The sequence below is a fragment of the Cajanus cajan genome, chromosome 11 (assembly GCF_000230855.2).
Source record: "Cajanus cajan strain Asha chromosome 11, NIPB_CcT2T_4, whole genome shotgun sequence".
Lineage (NCBI taxonomy): Eukaryota > Viridiplantae > Streptophyta > Magnoliopsida > Fabales > Fabaceae > Cajanus > Cajanus cajan.
Window position 1 is genome coordinate 19,897,249 of NC_138527.1, and position 20,429 is coordinate 19,917,677.

Consider the following 20,429-nt stretch of genomic DNA (forward strand, 5'->3'; position numbering starts at 1 on the left):
ACGGGCCATTCCAAACTACTGAATTGACCTATAATATGTAGTTGAAAACGGGGCGTTCCAAACCCTAGAACAGGCCGTTCTGGAACAAGCCGTTCTGTACCCCTTCGTCATGTGCAAAAATCACATGCAGAACTGTCCGTTCTGAATCAGAACGACCCGTTCTGGGACTCATTCAGAACTTGTTCTGTACCCATTCGTCATGTGCAAAAACCACATGCAGAACTACCCGTTCTAAATCAGAACGGCTCATTTTGGAACTCATTCAGAACGTCCCGTATTCCATCCAGAACAACCCGTACTCTAACCAGAATGACCCGTACTCCAACCAGAACGACCCGTTCTAGGGTTTGGAACGTCCCGTTCTCAACTACATATTATAGGTTAATTCAGTAATTTGGAACGGCCCGTTCCAATTTAGGAACGGTCCATTCTAAGCTACTGAATCTCCCATACTGAGCTTTTGGACCTTCTGAATAAACTTACTACGTTACAATATTCCTTTATATACATTTTTATTTTATTATTTTATTGTTATTTAATGTAAAATATTTAAACCATACTTATTCAAAAATAATTAATAAAAGAAAATTTTGGTACGTACGCTCGAGTCACTTATTAATTTTATAAAAACTAAAAATATTTAAATCTTAATTTATTTATTTTATTTGTTATAACCATGACCTTATATAACTATTTTTTTACGGAATGAACTTGTATAATGTTTTGTAACTAACTATTTTATTATAATGAATTTAAATTTAATTAAATATTTATTTATTATATTTATTATTAATAAAATAATATCTTATTTAGTGTTTTTTTTACACCTAATTTCTTATTTAATTAAAATGCAATTATTAGTAATATATATGTTTAAATTTCTCCACCTTTACACCGTCTTTGTTTCGGTTGGCATTGCAACCCAATAGTGTGTGTGCAAGCAAACCCTTCTGCATCAGCGCCATTTCTCACTCTTGTTCTGCGATTCACGACCTAAGGTTCTTACTCACTTTTCCTTCTTCTCTCTGTATTTTCATTCGCGCTTCATGCTTTCACCTCTAGAAGCCCTAACCACACGATTTTCCACGCACCTAATTGCTTCGTCCTTTTCCTTTTCTCCAATTACTCGTTCGTTTGGTTCTTAACATTGTTACTCGTTTCTCTGTGTTTCTCGATTTTGAATTTAGCTTGTGTTCAATTCGACTAGGGTTTGGCATGGCGAGGAGAGGAAGCAGCAGCGAGTCGAGTGAGGATGACGAGAGAGATAGGCATCGACGTGGTGGTGGGAGTAGCAAGAAGAGGAGTTCCAAATCGGAGGGAGAAGAAAGAATGCGAAGTGAGAGGAAGAGTGAGAGTAGGGAGAGAAAGGAGGAGCCTGAGAGCTCCGAGGAGGAAGGTCAGATTGTGAATAAAGGGAGGGTAAGGGAAGAGAAGGAAGAGGATGAGAGATTGCGGCGGAGAGGGGAGAAAGAGAGTCATGGGTTGGATCTTGATAGATGGCGTGGAGGTGAGGTGGAAGAGGAGGAGGATAGACGGAGAATTAAGGACCACCATAGGCGTCATGATTCGGATGAAGAGGATAGAAGGGAGCTGCCCAGGAAATCCGAAAGGGGTAGAGAAAGAGAGAGGGAGAGGGAGAGGGAGAGGGAGAGGGAGAGGGAGAGGGAGAGGGAGAGGAGGCGAAAAGTTGAAAAGGGTGGTAACAATGAGAGGGATCGTCGTGCGCGTCATGATTTGGAGGAAGAAGATGATAGGGGGTTTGCCAGGAAATTGGAGAGGGATAGGAGGCATAGAGTTGAAAAGGATGGGGACAATGAGAGGAACCATAGGGAAAAGGATGCGAACAAGCGGCAAGAAGAAAGTAGGAAGAGAGAGGATGGAAATGGAAGAATGGTTGAAGATGCAAATGCTCGACGACAGACAACAGTCCTGAATGGTGATGCGTCTAATTTGGGAAAGAGTGGAGGTGTTTACATTCCCCCATTTAAGATGGCAATGATGATGAAAGAAGTTCAGGATAAAAGTAGTGTAGAGTATCAAAGGTTAACATGGGATGCTTTGAGAAAGAGCATAAATGGGCTTGTAAATAAGGTTAATGCAACTAATATAAAAAATATAATTCCGGAATTGTTTTCGGAAAACTTGATCAGGGGAAGGGGACTCTTTTGTCGGTCATGTATGAAGTCACAGATGGCATCTCCAGGATTTACGGATGTTTTCGCTGCCTTGGTTGCTGTCGTTAATACCAAGTTTCCTGAGGTGGGGGATCTTTTGCTAAGAAGGATTGTTTTGCAGCTTAAGAGAGCTTATAAGCGGAATGACAAGGTGTGTAATGACCCCACTTTTTCTTATAATTTAATGTGTGGTCTTAAACTTAGATCAATTTTATGGTTCAATTCAAAATTTACTTTTACTTGTCTTTGTTTCTGATTTTTTTTTTCACTGTCTTTCATCATTTATAGCCTCAATTACTAGCAGCTGTTAAATTTATAGCGCATCTGGTGAATCAGCAAGTGGCTCACGAGATCATTGCTCTAGAGTTACTCACAGTTTTACTCGAGAAACCTACTGATGACAGTGTTGAAGTAGCTGTTGGTTTTGTCACAGAATGCGGTTCAATACTGCAGGATCTCTCACCTAAAGGTCTTCATGGTGGGTATTCTCTCAAACTATAAGGCAACAGTGTGCTTCGTTTTTTATTTGTAAACCTTGCCTTTTCTCTGAGAATTATGTTTTGTAACTTGTTTTGAGTTATTTGATTCTGAGAATTATGTATTCTAAATAATTTTAATGCCCAAACCAAAGCAAAAGTATGTTTGCTAGATGTATTTAGAGACTGTCTTACTGGTTAGCTTTGTTCCATCGATGCCATTTTTTTTGTCCCTTTTGTTTACACTTTCTTTTTTAGGGAGGATTGAATATCCTCCTATACCTCTAATCTAATTATGTATCTAATTATTGCTCTACCCAACTGCATCCACTTGCTTTGGGTCTTCTCCTGGTTTATATTTGTTTATGTTCCTGCATGCTTGCAGAAATATACTTATGCTAGACACTTGTGTATACGTGCAAATGATGCATGAGATCAATTTCAGTTGTCGATTTTTTTTTTTTTTAATAAATAGGATTTGTAATTTTGCAGGTATCTTTGAGCGTTTTCGTGGAATTCTACATGAAGGAGAAATTGACAAACGTGTTCAGTTTCTTATTGAAGGCTTATTTGCAATAAGAAAAGCCAAGTTTCAGGTACTTCTATTTATTGATTGTGATAGGAATAGAACTTTAACAAAATAACACAGAATGTCAACTCTTCTGCTTATCAGTTTAATCTAATAGTTTAAAATTGAAGTGTGTTATGATGGTCACATTGCATTTACAGGGCTATCCTGCTGTTCGTCCTGAACTAGATCTTGTAGAGCAGGAAGATCAGTTAACTCATGAAGTCTCCTTGGATGAGGAGATAGATCCAGAGATTTCCCTTGGTAAATATTGTATTGATAAGTTTTATCTGTTTCTTATTTGATTAATTGTGGTCATATGTCATTGTGATTTCTTTATTTTCCATTTTGTTATTCTTCAGATATATTCAAGCCAGACCCCAATTTTCTGGAGAATGAGAAGCGTTACGAGGAGTTGAAGAAATCAATGCTGGGTGAGGATGAGGAATCTGAGGATGATGAGGAAGGCTTGGATGGTGAGTCAGATGATGACGACGATGATGATGATGAAGATGATGAAGAGGAAGAAGAAAAGATGCAAATTAAAGATGAAACAGAGACTAATCTTGTCAATCTTCGAAGGACAATATACTTAACAATTATGTCTAGTGTTGATTTTGAGGAAGCTGGTCACAAGCTGCTGAAAATTAAGCTAGAGCCAGGTCAAGAGGTGAGCTCAGAATCTCTGCTAGCAGTTACTGTTCTATTGCTAAACTATTTAGTTGCTGCCTTTTTCTTCTTATTATAATGTTTTTTGGGTACATTAAATATATATTTTAATAATATGGAAGAACATTAGAATCTAGTTCAACTATTGGTGTGATTTTATCGAAAAGCTGAATGCTCTCTTTCTTAATCTCTCCCTTGTATATAATAACTAATTTCCCAATTTGAATCTTGGCACTTTTTGATCAATTTAGATTAGTATTTAACTTGGTGTCACTTGGGTGGGTGCATAGTATTTTGGTTCATTTGTTTTATTGTTATCTTATTTGATGCTCTTTTTAAAGAACTAGTGCTCCTATGGTATCATGTCAAACTGTTATAGCATAGGCTGCATCTATATGCACTTACTCATATTAGACATTAATTTCCAGCATCTGATGTATCATCTCCATTTTTTTTGGCTCATTCAGTTGTACCTTTTAATTAATTAATAATTATAATTTTGTAATTTGTATAATTGGTGGCAGATGGAATTGTGCATTATGCTTTTGGAATGTTGCAGCCAAGAGAGAACTTATCTCCGATATTATGGTCTTCTGGGGCAGCGTTTCTGCTTGATCAACAAAGTACATCAAGAAAATTTTGAGAAGTGCTTTGTGCAGCAGTACTCAATGATTCACCGACTGGAAACGAATAAACTGCGAAATGTGGCAAAGTTCTTTGCTCATTTACTTGGCACAGATGCACTACCTTGGCATGTTTTATCATATATACGCTTGACTGAAGAGGACACAACTTCATCTTCACGTATATTTATTAAGATTCTCTTCCAGGTACTGAGAATCAAACTCCAATATTCCTATTTTTTGTTTCTCTGTGCATGTGCATTATTATTTCACCAATTTTGAATCATATTTTTTAGAAATATACTGTTCTTATTACGAGACCTGCAAAATTTTTAGGGGCTTGTTATCATCTATATTGCATATATTATGCTGCATCTCTGTATGTGAAAGATGTTGATTTCAGTTTATAATGTTGCAGGAATTATCAGAACATCTTGGAATTCGGCTGCTAAATGAGCGGTTAAATGATTCAACAATGCAAGAGTCTTTTGAATCCATATTTCCAAAAGACAATCCAAAAAACACAAGGTTTTGCATTAACTTCTTTACATCTATTGGTCTTGGTGGTCTTACTGAGAACCTACGCGAGTATTTGAAGAATATGCCGCGGCTAATCATGCAACAACAGAAACAAGTTTCGGAATCTGAATCAGATGAAGAGTCAGGGAGTTCTGATTCATCAGATTCAGGAACAGCCAGTTCAGAGTCAGACTCGGCAAGTTCTGATGAAAGTGACAGTGGGAGTGGCAGAAAACGAAGAAAGCGGAGGAGAAAGTGAAGCAATTTTATGCTATTGTTGAGGATACTTGCATCACAAAACTGTTATTGAATTTCCATGGTTTCTCAATCTTTAAATCACAAAACTAACTAGCCTTTTTTATGTATTGTGAAAGGAATTAGTGGGTTCTGCTGGTTGAGATGTTGAGATTGTTTCATGGATTTGTTTAATTTTGTTCTTAAGTTTGTATTTTCGTTAAACTATGGCCTTGACTATTTTAAAATGTAACTTTATCTAAACATCTGTAACATTCAGGAGGCATAGGTGGAGTTAATATTCTTTGGAAGGGTGTACTATTGGTGTTCATATAGATGACTTTTGTTTTAATTTTTGATTTCTCGGTTTTAATGAACTCCTTCCTGAGTGGTTTTGTAGAAGCAATGAGAATATTGGAACATTATCATATGATTGTAATATGATAATGTCATGTTTTCTTTAGAGGCTAGGATATTTGAGTTAGATTGTAGGTGGTGATTGTCCATATGGATGCTGCATCGTATGTTTACTTTCTTCTCTACATCAATTTTCAAATACTGATTACCGAATGATATGACACTTCTTGGAGCATCCATTTCTTTAGTAGACTTAATAATATTGAAGCTTCTGAATTGGAATGGAGAGATATGCATCTCATGATTTATCTTGAATCCAGGACTGCTAATATGTTCTGGTGGTTGCTGTTTTGGGGGCTATTTAATAGTCACTATTCAAGTATGTTATGGTTCAATTGGGAAGTATTTTTCTGTTTGGGTTTCGAGAAACTCGTTGGGTATTTATTGTGTTGGTAGAAAGCAGTTGTATCTCCAGTGTTGTGGATTACTGAATCTGCTATTGCTGTGATGCTTATCGTGTAACATTCCATTAACAAGCTTCGTTAAGGGAAGGTTTTACTTTCTTTGTTGCCTTAGAATATGGGAGTCTCCCAGCATTTTGTTTTTCTTGCAATAAAATTGGTCATACTGTGGCTTTTTGCATGACAGTTACAAATGGTGAGGGTTTCGAAGACAAAAGATCCAAAACTGTCGAAGATTTTTAAGTCTGCTAGTGAGGGTGCTCCTAATGGCGAAAAATCCATTGCTAAGCCTGGTTCCATAGCTGGTGCTGCTGATCCTAGAGTTGCTGCTATCTCTGGAGATACAGAAAAAAACAAAGGAATTCAATTCTTTTTTATTAGTTTGAAGAGACTGCTGGAAGGAAGGCAACTTCTTGGTGATTCTGGTGTGAAAAAAATGCTGCTCCTGGCTCCTATGCTGGTCCAAGTGTAGCTACGGCTTCTGGTATTACAGCTAAGCAAAGAAAATCTATTTTCCCAGCTGATCAGGATTCTGCATTCAATCCTGCCTTAGATTCTGATGCTGCAGCCCCTATGGTTTGCAATCAGTCCCCTAAGTTGGCTCATTCTCATTCAGCAGCAAATGCTAATGCCTAATTGTACTTTAGAGCATGAAGATCATATTGAGGCTAATGTTTTGAAGTCTGTGCAGCCAGGTTCAGCTGTCCTTGTTACAGCTTTAGAATAAGTTGCTGATTCTGGTACAACAGTTGCAGTTTGGAATTCTGATCCAATTGTTGATATTGGTTTTAATGTTTCTGGTGCCGACTGAGAACTTGACACTGATCGGAATCGTTTCTCTAAGTTAGTTCAGCAGCAAAAGCCAGTTTAACTGGTGCAGATCATGTTGGAGCTGCTGCTTCAGATGTTCAGCGTAAGACATGGAACTTCGTGGAAATTGTAGAGGCTGATTTAGAAGTGATGTGATCCGAATATTAGTTTTTCTGTCAATTTGATGTTTATTGATAGTTAGCTTTGGTGATGTCTCTGATAGTCCAGTTTGACAAGTGGTCCATTGGTGGTGCCTGAATAAAGGAATAATGACCGTAAATATAATATAAATAATTAACGGTTGAGATTATCATTTAATTAGTAACATTTTACAATTGCAGAGTAGTCCTTTTAGTTTTGATATTTGTCCGTGTTTAGTAGGGTTTAGGGTGTATGATAATAATGAAGTGGTGTGTATAGATTTGCGATCTGGTATCTGTGGTGATTTTGTAGGAGTAGTTCCGATTAGCAGGTGCGATTGCCGGCGTGGCGCTTTTGTGGAGAGCATCTTTGAAGTCGGCCTCCGCCGGGGCGTCCGTTGTCCTTCGTTGTCCTCTATTGTCATCCGTTGTTGTAGTTGTTAGTCTGCAAGGCCTTCAAAGATTTGTTAGGTTTAACAGGTGAGCAATCGATTTTGTTTATTTTTTAAACCTAAAGTGTGGCGTACAAAACGAAGCCTTTTTCGAGGTTTACGTTTTTTGTAACTGTGAGTGGTGCAAAATTTGTTTACATGATCATATATAGTTTGAATGTTGATTTTGCATTTGATTTTATATGTATGTGCAATTTTGATGATCCATCTGTTGTTGCTGGTGTCTACAACTAACAGAGATTATTTGGTGCGGAAGTGTTTGAGGTGCTTAGATTCATAAGTGACATTTTTGTTACAATATAAATAAAATTAATAATGCGTTGTGTAATGTGTGGTATAACTGTGATGTTGAAGGCATAAATGAAGGAGTATCTAATTTTGAAGGCATAAATGAAGGAGAAGATAATATAAATGAGAATGAGGAAGATGAGAATTTGGTTATTGATTTTGAAGAAATTTGTGAAGAAGTGGAAAATGTTGTTAATGAAGGAAAAGTTGAGGTTTTTGACAGTGAAAAGGGGGTCATAGTTTCTAATTTGAATGATATGTTTAATTTAGATTTGCATTTAAGTCCACATGAGCTTAGGAATGTTCAATTTGTAAGTGTTGAGATGACTTACTTATTTTATTACTAGTATGCAAAAGTTAATGGATTTGCTGCAAGAAAAAACAAGATTTTGATAAATATTAAGGGGGAAAAATTACAACAAACATTTGTTTGTTTCAAGGAAGGATTTAGAGATAAGCGTGGTTTGAACATAGAGAATCGAAAGCGAAAGAGAACACCGGAGACAAGGTGCGGATGCGAAGCAAAACTAAGAATGCATATTGATAGCAGATGTGGTACATTACATATTTTCTGGATGACCACAACCATAGTTTTTTGGAAGAAAAGTATTGTAGATTGTTAGCTTCTCATAGAGATATGAGTGAGTTAGATATAATGCAGTTGAATAAAATGAGAAAAGTTGGCATAAGTACTCCTCAAATTTATGGGTCACTTGCAGATCACCCTGGAGGGTATGAGAGACTTCCTTTTTGTAAAAAGGACATATACAATCAAATTGGAAGGCAAAGAAGGTTGCAAGGTTTGGATTATAAATCTGCCTTGGAATTTTTGAATGGTTTAAAATGCAATGATCCTTTAATGTATGTTGGTCACACTATTGATGATGAAAACAGATTGCAACATTTGTTTTGGTGTGATGGCATGATGCAGATGGAGTATTTATGTCCTGTAGTTGTATTTTCTGGTGTTAATCATCACAATCATACGATAGTATTTGGGAGTACTATTGTTTCAAATGAAAGTGAAGAAACATATATTTGGGTACTTGAGCAATTTGTAGAAGCCATGAAAGGAAAGTCACCAATGTCTATTATCACTGATGGTGATGTTGCAATGAAAAATGCGATAAGAAAGGTATTTCCTAATTCACACCATAGATTGTGTGCATGGCACTTATTAAGGAATGCGACAACTAATACTAAGAAGTCGGCATTTACAAAGGATTTCAGAAAATGCATGCTGGGTGAGTATGAAATTGGTGAATTTCGAAAGAAGTGGTCTGAAATGTTGAACAAGTTTGAGTTGCATGATCATCCTTAGGTTATAGAGTTATTTGAAAAGAGGAAGATGTGGTGTACAACTTATATTAGAGGGGCTTTCTTTGGTGGTTTTAGGGCAACTTCTCGGTGTGAAGGATTACATTCCGAGTTGAAAAAATATATTCATCCGAAGATTAATCTGACAGAATTTGTTCAACAGTTTAATCGTCTTGTGAGTTATATGCGTTATAGGGAAGTTGAAGCTGACTTTGCATTAATTCATGGTGATCCTGTGCCAGAAACAGATTTTCATAACCTAGAGCTATCTGGTGCAAAGTGTTATACGAAAGAAATATTCAAATTATTTCGTGATCAGCTTCATAGTTCATCTCTGATGAGGGTGATTGGTTGCAAGCAGACATTTGGTTGTTGTATATACATAGTGAGAAAATATGAAATGATTCACAAGCAATGACATGCGTCATATCAATCAATACCATGTGATTTGAAGTGTTCGTGCTTAAGAATGGAATCGGTTGACATTCCATGTGATCATATACTTATAGTGTTGGTTCATATGAATTTATGAGAGTTACCAAGATGTTTGGTGTTAAAAAGGTGGACTAAGGTGGCGAAGGATGAAGTGAAGGGCAATGTTAGTACACATAAGTGGGACTCTGAGAAAGATGCTAGATACTTGTCATTGATGGAGTATTTTAAAGAGCTTAGTACTTTGGCATGTGAAAGATATGATGATTATGTTGATAAAAGGGATAAAGTTGTAAATGAATTAGTTGAAATAAGAGCTAAAAAAGGTCATGAATCTGAAGAAGGCAATGCATTAGGTGATGAATTAAGTGTAGTTATAAGAAATCTTGCCATTGCTAGGAGTAAAGGAAGCTCTATTGATCAAGGTTCATGGCGCAAAGGTAGGAAATCAAAAAAGAGTATTAAGTGTAGTTTGTGTAAACAAATAGGCCACAACATGAGAACGTGTCCAAGAGAACAAAATTTTGATGATATGGAACAAAGCACAGGTGGAATGAGTTTTGAATTTGAAGAAATTTATGTAGCTAACCAAAATGTAGAGGTAACGAATATAATTTATATTGAAATTATATATTTGTTGGTTGAAGAGAGTTAGATGTGATGGGTGTAATGTTGTCATTGTAGGAAGATGAATACATTGAAGATTTGTTTGACAAATGTGATGAATTTGATAATGGGGTTGGTGACATGTGTCTTTCACAGTCAGAATCAATATATAGTTATAAAGTGTCGTTATCTCCAGCATTCAATGATGCAAGTAATGTTTATGAATTACTAACTGAAGTGTGTTATTGTACCTGTATGAGAAGTACAAACTTTTTTTTTTATTGTATTAGTATGATGTTATATTATTTTAGTTGTGTTTGTATGTGTAATATTGCAAGTAATTGATTGCTGATAATTGTTATTAAATTTTATTTGCAGGTTTTTTATACAATTGATGACAGATGCAATAGAATGGAAATGCATGAATTGACATACTTTGGATGGAAAATGTAGATGAATGTGACTTTTGTTGTTATTTATTGAGGAGTTTTATTTTATATTGTTTTTAATTGAAGTTGGAAAATATTATGTAGTAATGAACTTATGATACATGAATTGACGTAGTTTGGGTGGAAAAGTAAAGATGAAATACAGTTTTGTTGTTTATTTTTGAAGCAATTGTATTTTGTAATATGATTAATTGAATTCATAAAAGATATAATTAATTATTATTTAGATGATTTATAATTAACAAAATATGCAACATAGAATATGGTTGAAAATGTTATAGTTTGATAGAATAAAATAAATTTTCGGTAGTTAGATTTTGTTTATAATATTAGTAAAATATAAAAAAGAAAAGGATGGTTGTTTTATACACTAACACAGGAAATTAGTTGTATTTTCGATACACTTAATGAGAAACTAGTTTGAATTGATTATTATTAATAAATTAGTTATTTTTATAATTTATTGAATTAATTTAGCCTTTGGTTGAGGGTTGGTTAAGTGTTTAGTTGGAATAGTTAATAATTGGTAGTTTATGACCTTAAATATTATTCGATGAGCATTTTATGGAACTGTAATTTTTTCAGTTGTTTTCGATTAAAGGAGTATAATAAAAGTAAAAAAATAAATATTGTTTAATGGGTATAAAATTTTTAGCCTAAAATGAATGTCTAAAACGAAAAAAAATATCATTTTAATTCCTATAACATGTGGTTATAGTGAATTATGTATTTAATTTTGATTGTATGATAATGTGATGAATAAGTAATAAAATTATACGTAGGTGGTATTATGAAATTCCATGTCCTAATGCAGTATTGTCCATATGAATGAATATATGTGAGTTCGGCGACCCGGGCCAGAATTGATTACATATTGATAAGAAGCATTGATGACATAAGTGATGAAAAAATAATTATAACATGACTAATGAAGGATATCCAGAAAATGACAATCACAAATGGGAAAAAATGATATAATCAAATAAATATAGAAATATTTAAGTTTTGATGATTGTTAATTGTGATACAGATACAAAAAAATAGAAGTTTAAAATCATACAGAAGCAGTTTATAAGAAGACAATAGTTATGAAAGAAGCATGAACTCATGCTTTGTTAACATGGAGGACGAGGAAGTTTAAGTCAATAAGTTTTTCAATCTTAAGTCATAAGCCTTTCTGGTATCCTTGACATTTAACAAGCTGACCCCATTCCTTCCCCAAGTAGAACTCCTTTTTGTTGCGCTGTGTTGGCGTTCTTTTAATGTCAATTTGAACCATTTGTCCGTCTTCATCAATTAAGACACAAATATTGTATTTGTGTATGCTCCAAACATCAAAGTATTTAACCGAAAAATACTGCAAAGAATAGTGAAAGAAAATTTTTGACATTAATGTTTATATTAATTATTGTAATAAAAAAAACTTATGAATTAGAAGAAATTTTTTTATGTAATTCCATACCAAAGGTTGTCTTCCAGTTGTTGCAGATTTTGTGATAGTGTGAAACCAAGCAACCCGATGTCTTGGCATATCTTGTGTTGGAAAAGGCAATTGTAGTTGTTGTTGGGGTTGTGGTGAATCAGAGTCCGTTAGATCTACAATTTCGATTTTAGGCTCCAGAAGTGTGACATTAATGTTGCTGACAAAATAAAAAGTGCACAATAATTAAAAAATGAAAAAAATGACAAATTAAACTTAATGAAAATAAAGAGTTGCAATTATATGTACCTTTTTGAACTTTGCCCAATTTCTTTTTTAATTTGAGGATATAATATTTCCTCTTCACCAACAGTAAAGATACGCAAGGTAAAGTTGTTTGACCCCTAATAGCTGAACTATATATGACAATGGGGCCCCATGGGGGCGGGTAATAGTAAACCCGCCCCCGCTCCACTGAATGAAAATTGGCCTCATACCCACCCCATATCCATGCGGGTATCCATTAAGCGGGTATTCATGAATTTCTTGAATACCCACGGATATTCATGGATATTTATAAAATTTTAAGAAATTAAAAAAATTGTATTACAAATAATTTTAAGTTTATATTTTAATGTCATTGAAATATTAAAAATAAAAATTCAATGTTAATTTTAAACTTTTATTTAACGTTAATTTTGTTGAAATAATAATAAAAATTCAAGATAATCAATAACTTAAAATACATCAATCTCACAAGTAAGTTAAAGTCTCACCACAAAGCTACAATAATTCAATCTCATAATTCCAAATGAAAGTAAATAACTTAAAATACATAAATCTTATTAGTCCAATCAAAACTAGAAAATTAATCAAATTATATACAACATAATTCTATAACATGCTTAACACATGTCGGTAACTTCATCAACCTCACTTTTGTAATAAAATAAGAGGAAAGAGTGCAGTTTTAGGGTTATGTGGTACAAGAATAATTTGGATATTTAAGAAATAATATTAAACGGGTATTCGCGGGTATGGATATCATCATACCCGCCCCCGCCCCATTTATAAACGGGTAAAAAATTATTCGTCCCCATTATCCACAGGTACCCAATTAGCCTATCCATTTATTATCCGTAACAGGTTTTATCCACAGATACCCGCGGGTGCGGATATTTTTGCCATCCCTAAGCTGAACTCAGCAATATGTTTAGTTTTGATAGCATAAAAATCTATCATTTCATTGACCCCTTTATTAAACATACCTACTGTTTTACATAAATTTTTGAGATAACCCTTGAACATATCCCTTTTGGGTCTGTAATGATACACTCGCCTGGTTCTATTTTACAAATCCAGTACTCGTAAAAGTGTGCATTAATATAGATCTGACCCCACAGAAAAAGAAAAAAAGATATATATATATATATATATATATATATATATATATATATAATATTATGAATATCATGGAATTATGTTAATTAAATTTAATTAGTATACAATACAAGTCATGTATGGATGCAGGAGTTTTATTTCCCATTAGATATGGTGTATAATAGGGTTTAGGATTACATGCATCTAATGGTGAATAAATGATAATGTGAATCGTTGATTATTTTAATAATAAATCTACGGTGATTATTGATGCAGCACCTATGCAGGACTTGTAAAAGTGGTGTATGAGAGACATCAGGAAAAAGTTTACCTTATTTGGGGTGACGTCGCATCGGAAGTGTGTTGGTGGATTTTCCGGATGTGCGTCGTTTAAGAACTCCATTTTTCTACATTGAACGACGAAGAAAGACAAGTAAACTAAAGGGTTTAAAAAACATAGATTTAGGGTTTAGGGTTTAGTTTTGTTGAGTTTTACTCAATTAAAAGAAACAAATACATCCCTTATATTCACCATAATTAACATTATCTTATGTTAAAAAAAAAAGTAAACATTGAAAAAGACTTATTAGCAAATAACAACCTCTTAAGAAACTCTTAAAAACTTATATTACACATTTCCCATAAGAGATATTAAAACGTATTTTCAACAATTACAATCCTAACATATGCAACAAACTTGACAATTAGAATCAACAGCCCCAATTTTAGTTATAGGGCAACATGAGCCAATAGTAGTAGTACCAATTTTTGTTTTTTCATTTGAGGTGCTTTGCCTCATCATCAAGGACATTTGAAAGGCTCTCTTTCAAGTTGAATGATTAATTGTTGTAACACCTTGAGATACTTTTTTGTGCAATGATCAAGTATCACCTCTCTTGAAAGTCTGAGTTTTCCATACAACTGTGTAGGTGTTTCATACAAGCAAACATGTTTCTCATTAGGGTCATTGCAACTTAAATTAGAATTTTCAAAGGAAGCTACAGGGACAATATGCATGATCCTTCCTGGAGGATAAAGATGAAGTTTACCCAATTTTGTGGCTAGAGAAGAGTTAGCTTCTTCATCAATGTTTTTGGTCTTGGTTTCAACCTTTTCTTCCTTAGCATGAATGTTAGAGATATTATCATCTTTTTGCAATTTAAGTTTCCCCATTTCATTTAACATTGTGTCTTTATCATCATCATCTGTGTCATCATTGTCTGATCCTTCACTAGAGAAATTCAATTCTTCCTCATCTAATGTATACTCTTCATTTAAAAGAGACTCATAATTTATATCTGATGATGTGGAAGCTTCATCCAAGTTATCTGATTCAGAGTTTGATAATGTTTCAACATTCTCAAGTTTGGACCAAGGTATCAATTGGTGAGTTCCTTCTATATGCTTTGCCACAACCTTTAATTATAAAAAAGGCTATCTATATTAGATAATTAAAACATGTATATAATTTGAACTTATGAGTTCCTTCTATATTTATGTCCCTTATTTATTGTTTGTCTTATTTGCATGAATTATATTAAATATGTGTTCTGTAATTTGAACTTTAGGGTAGAAGAATTTTATTTTCTATATCATATGTGTTGTGTTTTGTAGATTGGATAATGTAGGATTGCTCCCTTCACACACTTCACTTGCACAAATTCACACACGTTTATGAGTGGGGTCCTATGCCCGGACTTGAGTGCAACTTAGGATAGTAAGAGGTTGAGTAATGGTAACCTTCTTGATGTACATCTTGTTTGGTTATTATGAAGGCCTCACCTAGAGTTTGATCCTTTCAAGGGTATTATCACCTCTAATAGTTTACCTATTATTGTGACTAATATCCTAAGAAGGGTTATTGGCTCTAGGAACCTGTTTTAGAACTATAGTTCCACCTTTTTGAGAGGAACACATATTAGTAGTCTATAGAATTCTCAACTTAGGGATGCCCTTATTAAGTATCACAGAAGCAATATTTTACCTCTATGTTCGAATGACGCAAAAAAAGAAAGAAAATTTTATTCCATTTCATAATACACATCATACATTTTTTTTAACTTTTATCATATCTCACGTCTCTTCAATATAACACTCATCACAAAAAATTATTCATGCATGCATTCATTTACATTTTATAATTCATTCATGATATACATTCTACATCTTTGCCTAAAAAATAATATTCTATGAAATCATTCATACAACTTTAAAAGATTGCAATTGTCATCATTATTGACACTTTTGTTTTTTTACAGAAAATGAATAAAGTTCTCTCTTGCATAATTCAAAGTAAGATCATTATTCCATTTGAGCATTTAGTCTAAACTGTATCTCATAACATTCAATATTTTCATAATTTTTCATGACATTCACGCATAAACATTATTTAGATTAAGTAATCATGTTAGATATATTCATTAGGCATATCCGTCGTCTTTTCTTGTCATTCTCCATGATTGCATTCATTCTCACTTTATCCTCACGAATCAAATGCATTTGTTTCTCTAAAAAAAAAACAAAAAAATTAAAAAACAATTTTATGTTATTTTATTTTCAAATTCTACATTCCAACATTTTTCTTTTATACATGCATTTCATAGTAAAATTGATTGCTTATTCATGTCATTTAAAAAAATAACTATCTAATTTGATTATTTTCTTTTAAAGAGGATGCCAAGCAACAAATTTATGCAGTGTCTCAAAAAACAAAAAAAATAGGAAAACAAAGAAAATGGGAAATAACATGAAATTTTTCATGGATCACATTCAAATCCTCTCAAAATTATCATTTTTCTTTCTTTCTGAAAAGCCCTCTGAAAATGAAAAAAGAAAAAAAAAATTCTTTTTTCACTGTCATGGACCATAGTGTTCATCCTTTTCTGGTGCATAGCTATCTCTTCTCAGTTTCTATATTCAAATTTTGACTTAATTCTTACTTGTTTTCAAACTTTCAACACTTGTATATTCTGGACTGAATAATGGGTTGCATATTATTCTATGTTTAGCTTAGCATGCTGGTTTAGCATGGTGTTGGTGGAAGGATGAGTGGGACATCGGTCCTTAGCCAAACCCATCTTTTGTCACTGCCAAATAATCCACCTCAAAGCTCTGAATTGAATTCAAAGTTCAATGATAAGGGATGGTTGTCTTTGCATAAGAGATGCAAGTGCATGGAAGAGTTTAAGCAAGTTCATGCCCAAATTCTAAAATTTGGCCTTTTCTTGTATTCTTTCTGTGGTAGCAATCTTGTTGCCACTTGTGCTCTTTCAAAATGGGGCAGCATGGAGTATGCTTTCTCTATCTTTAAGCAAATTAAGGAACCGGGTAGCTTTGAGTACAACATCATGATTAGAGGAAGTGTCAATAACATGAATCTAGAAGAAACCTTGTTTCTTTATGTTGAAATGCTTGAAAGAGGCATTGAACCTGACAAGTTCACCTACCCATTTGTATTCAAGGCATGTTCTCTATTAGGTGCTTTCAAGGAAGGAGTGCAAATTCATGGCCATATTTTTAAGGTTGGTCTTGATGGTGATGCCTTTGTGCAAAATAGCTTGATCAACATGTATGGCAAGTGTGGGGCAATAAAGCATGCTTATGCTGTGTTTGAGCAAATGGTTGAAAGGAGTGTGGCTTCATGGAGTGCCGTCATTGGTGCTCATGCTAGTGTGGAGATGTGGCAAGAGTGCTTGATGCTTCTTGGGGACATGAGCAGTGAGGGGCGACATAGGGCTGAAGAGAGCATTCTAGTTAGTGCTCTTTCTGCTTGCACCCATTTAGGGTCTCCTATTCTTGGAAGGTGCATACATGGGATCTTGTTGAGGAACATTAGTGAACTCAATGTTGTTGTGAAGACTTCATTAATTTACATGTATGTCAAGTGTGGTTGCCTTGAGAAAGGGCTTAGTTTGTTCCAAAATATAGCTGAGAAGAACAGGTTTTCTTACACAGTAATGATCGCGGGGCTTGCCATTCATGGGCGTGGTAGGGAAGCTCTAAGAGTTTTCTCTGACATGATGGAAGAAGGTTTGGCACCCGATGATGTTGTCTATGTGGGTGTGTTGAGTGCTTGCAGCCATGCTAGTCTTGTTAATGAGGGTCTACAATTTTTCAATCGCATGAGATTTGAACACAAGATCAAACCAACAGTTCAGCACTATGGTCGCGTGGTGGATCTTATGGGGAGAGCAGGGATGCTCAGGGAAGCTTATGACCTCATAAAGAGAATGCCAATTAAGCTTAATGACGTGGTTTGGAGGAGCCTTCTTAGTGCTTGTAAGGTTCACCTTAACTTGGAAATAGGGGTGATTGCAGCTGAGAATCTTTTCAAGTTGAATCAGCACAACCCCGGAGACTATTTGATGCAAGCAAATATGTTTGCAAGAGCCAAGAAATGGGATGATGTGGCTAGGATCAGAACAGAAATGGCTGAAAAACACTTGGTGCAACTGCAAACACCTGGTTTTAGTTTAGTTGAAGCAAATAGGAAGGTGTACAAGTTTGTTTCACAGGACAAGTCTAAACCACAATGTGACACCATCTATGATATGATTCACCAAATGGAATGGCAGTTGAAATTTGAAGGCTATACACCAAACATGTCACAAGTGTTGCTTGATGTGAATGAAGAAGAAAAGAGGGAGAGATTGAAATATCATAGTCAGAAGTTGGCAATTGCTTTTGCACTAATACAGACATCTGAGGGTTCTCCCATAAGAATATCAAGAAATCTAAAGATGTGTAGCGACTATCATACATACACTAAGTTCATTTCCATGTTCTATGAATGGGAAATCACTGTAAGAGACCATAATCGCTTCCACCATTTTAAAGATGGAACTTGCTCATGTAAAGATTATTGGCGAATTTCATTACATTTATGCTTAAAGGATTCTTATAGGGATAGCATTTTTACTTCTTGATATTTCCCACACATATTTGTTATTCGAGTAAATAGATAACTAATTGACATATGATTGGGACATTGTGGTATCTTGAGCATCTTTTTTTCTACCAATGATATTCTTATCCATAGCACACAAGCAACTCAAGAAAAAAGGTTTTGGTTAAATCGTTTGACATATTCCATTTACTTGTTATAGAAATTGTAGGTACATCCTAATAAGAATAAGCAAAGATGTTGCCAGCGAATAGATAAATTTGACGTAACTTTTGTTTTCTTTAGGCTATAGAAGACAGTAACAGAAATTCTTGGTTTTTAGAAACACAGCAAATCAAGGAAAAACACCTTTCTCATTGTACTGTTTTCAATTTTTTGGCTTCCCACCCCACAAATAACAATAACGCTTTGCATTTAATAGAAACCACTTTGTTTATGACTCTGGATGATACAAATACTTAGAATTTGTTAATCTTTTATATTATTATTATTATACATTCAAAAAAGAAGTTTGTATTCGTGCATGAGTCTAAAGTGTTTATCTTTCTTTGTGGACTTGATAAGAATTCCTCACATAAAACACGATAGTACTGAACGAAATGAAGAAGAGTATTTGATGTTTTTACATATTCAGAAAAGAATTCAAATTTTCAAATAATATCTAAAATATTATTTAGATTTAAAATATATTATTTTTCCTTAAAAATATTGAATGAAATTAAAATATATTATATTTATTTTATAAATTTGTTTCATCTTTTAAATTTAAAATGTTAGGTCAATAAATATAAATTATTGACATGATTAAAGATCATCTATCTTTAAAGGAGGTCACTGTCGTAAATGAGAAATGATTTATATAAGAGAAGATTTATCAAGTTTCATCATAAAATTTGTATCGAAAGCTTTCAAGTTTCATCTGTCATAAAATAACTTATGAGGAAGGTATACCAAGTATTTTATAAAATTTGTATCTAAGAGTTTTCAAGTTTTATCATAAAATTTATTTAGAGGGTTTTCAACTTTTAATATGAAGAAAGATCTCTAAAAAAAAAGTTGTAATACATATTGAGATAAATGAATATTCTACGAGATCGAATTATGTTGAATAAATTTTGTATAATTTTTTATAATATTTTTGTGTATTGTATTGTCGTAGAGAAAGAAAATGAGAGATTTTTTTTATTCTCCAAACCTAAAAAATATGATTAATTGATTTTTTTTAACGTGTTAAGCTATTTAACAAATATAATCAAGAAATACAAAAAATACTTAGAAAAATCTAGGCATATCAAAATACATGTAATCTTTTACTTGAGTAAATATCATAATCAACACATTCAATCCTATATAATAAAGTTTTCATTAATAATAAATTTTTTAAATATTTTAATAATTTATTATATAGTCATTAATAATTTAATTGTTTATCTAAATCACATTCAATCATAATATAAAAGCTATGTATATGTGTGACTAGTTATTAACATAACAAGTGGTGGAACTTGGTGATTACTCAATATTTACATGGGGTATTTACTAAATATGTTATAACCATCGATACTTTTATGCTATAGGAAACTATGAATATGGAATGCTTATTGTAAAACATTTGAGTATTACTTATGCCTTTTAACATATATACAATATATATTATTTTGCTGATTAAATTATTTTAATTATAATTAATATTGTCTGTCTATAAAATCATTCAAAATTTTTATATTTTTTCTTTTCAAACCACTAAGTGACATATCATTATCTACAAAATTAAATACATTATCATTACATATATTTAATAAGTTCATGTCATTTATTTGAAAAATAATATTAAAAAAATTAACAGAATATAAAAAGTAAAAAAAATATATTTTTAGAAATATATTTTAAATTATAGAAATAAAAAATAAATCCAATAAAATTATGAGGATTACAAACTATATTTTAACAAATCTTCTTTTCACTACTGTAGTGAACTTAGTGATAAGAATTAGAATCATATCCACACAATCTTAAAATTTGAACATTTTTGTATTGTGATTACAATTTCTTAAGATAAAAAAAAATTGTTATTTCAAGTAATTTTTACATTTAATTACTATTGCAACCATCTGATAAAATTTAATTAGAATGAAAATAATTTTTTTAACT

At 33.2% G+C, this 20,429-nt stretch overlaps 2 protein-coding genes across 2 annotated transcripts; both read left to right on the forward strand.

The window, feature by feature from the left end:
- Window positions 1-877: 877 nt before the first annotated feature.
- LOC109816628 (uncharacterized) lies at window positions 878-5,622 on the forward strand. The gene is made up of 8 exons (XM_083066222.1): window positions 878-998; window positions 1,188-2,325; window positions 2,463-2,652; window positions 3,143-3,246; window positions 3,380-3,482; window positions 3,581-3,888; window positions 4,412-4,717; window positions 4,929-5,622. The coding sequence occupies exons 2-8, from the start codon at window positions 1,216-1,218 to the stop codon at window positions 5,286-5,288; spliced, it is 2,481 nt and encodes an 826-aa protein (XP_082922348.1). The 5' UTR covers window positions 878-998; window positions 1,188-1,215; the 3' UTR covers window positions 5,289-5,622.
- A 9,621-nt stretch (window positions 5,623-15,243) lies between these two features.
- On the forward strand, window positions 15,244-18,682 carry LOC109816627 (pentatricopeptide repeat-containing protein At1g31920). The gene has a single exon (XM_083066712.1). It carries the CDS (start codon window positions 16,420-16,422, stop codon window positions 18,298-18,300), a length of 1,881 nt encoding a protein of 626 aa, XP_082922838.1. The 5' UTR covers window positions 15,244-16,419; the 3' UTR covers window positions 18,301-18,682.
- The last annotated feature ends 1,747 nt before the right edge of the window (window positions 18,683-20,429 follow it).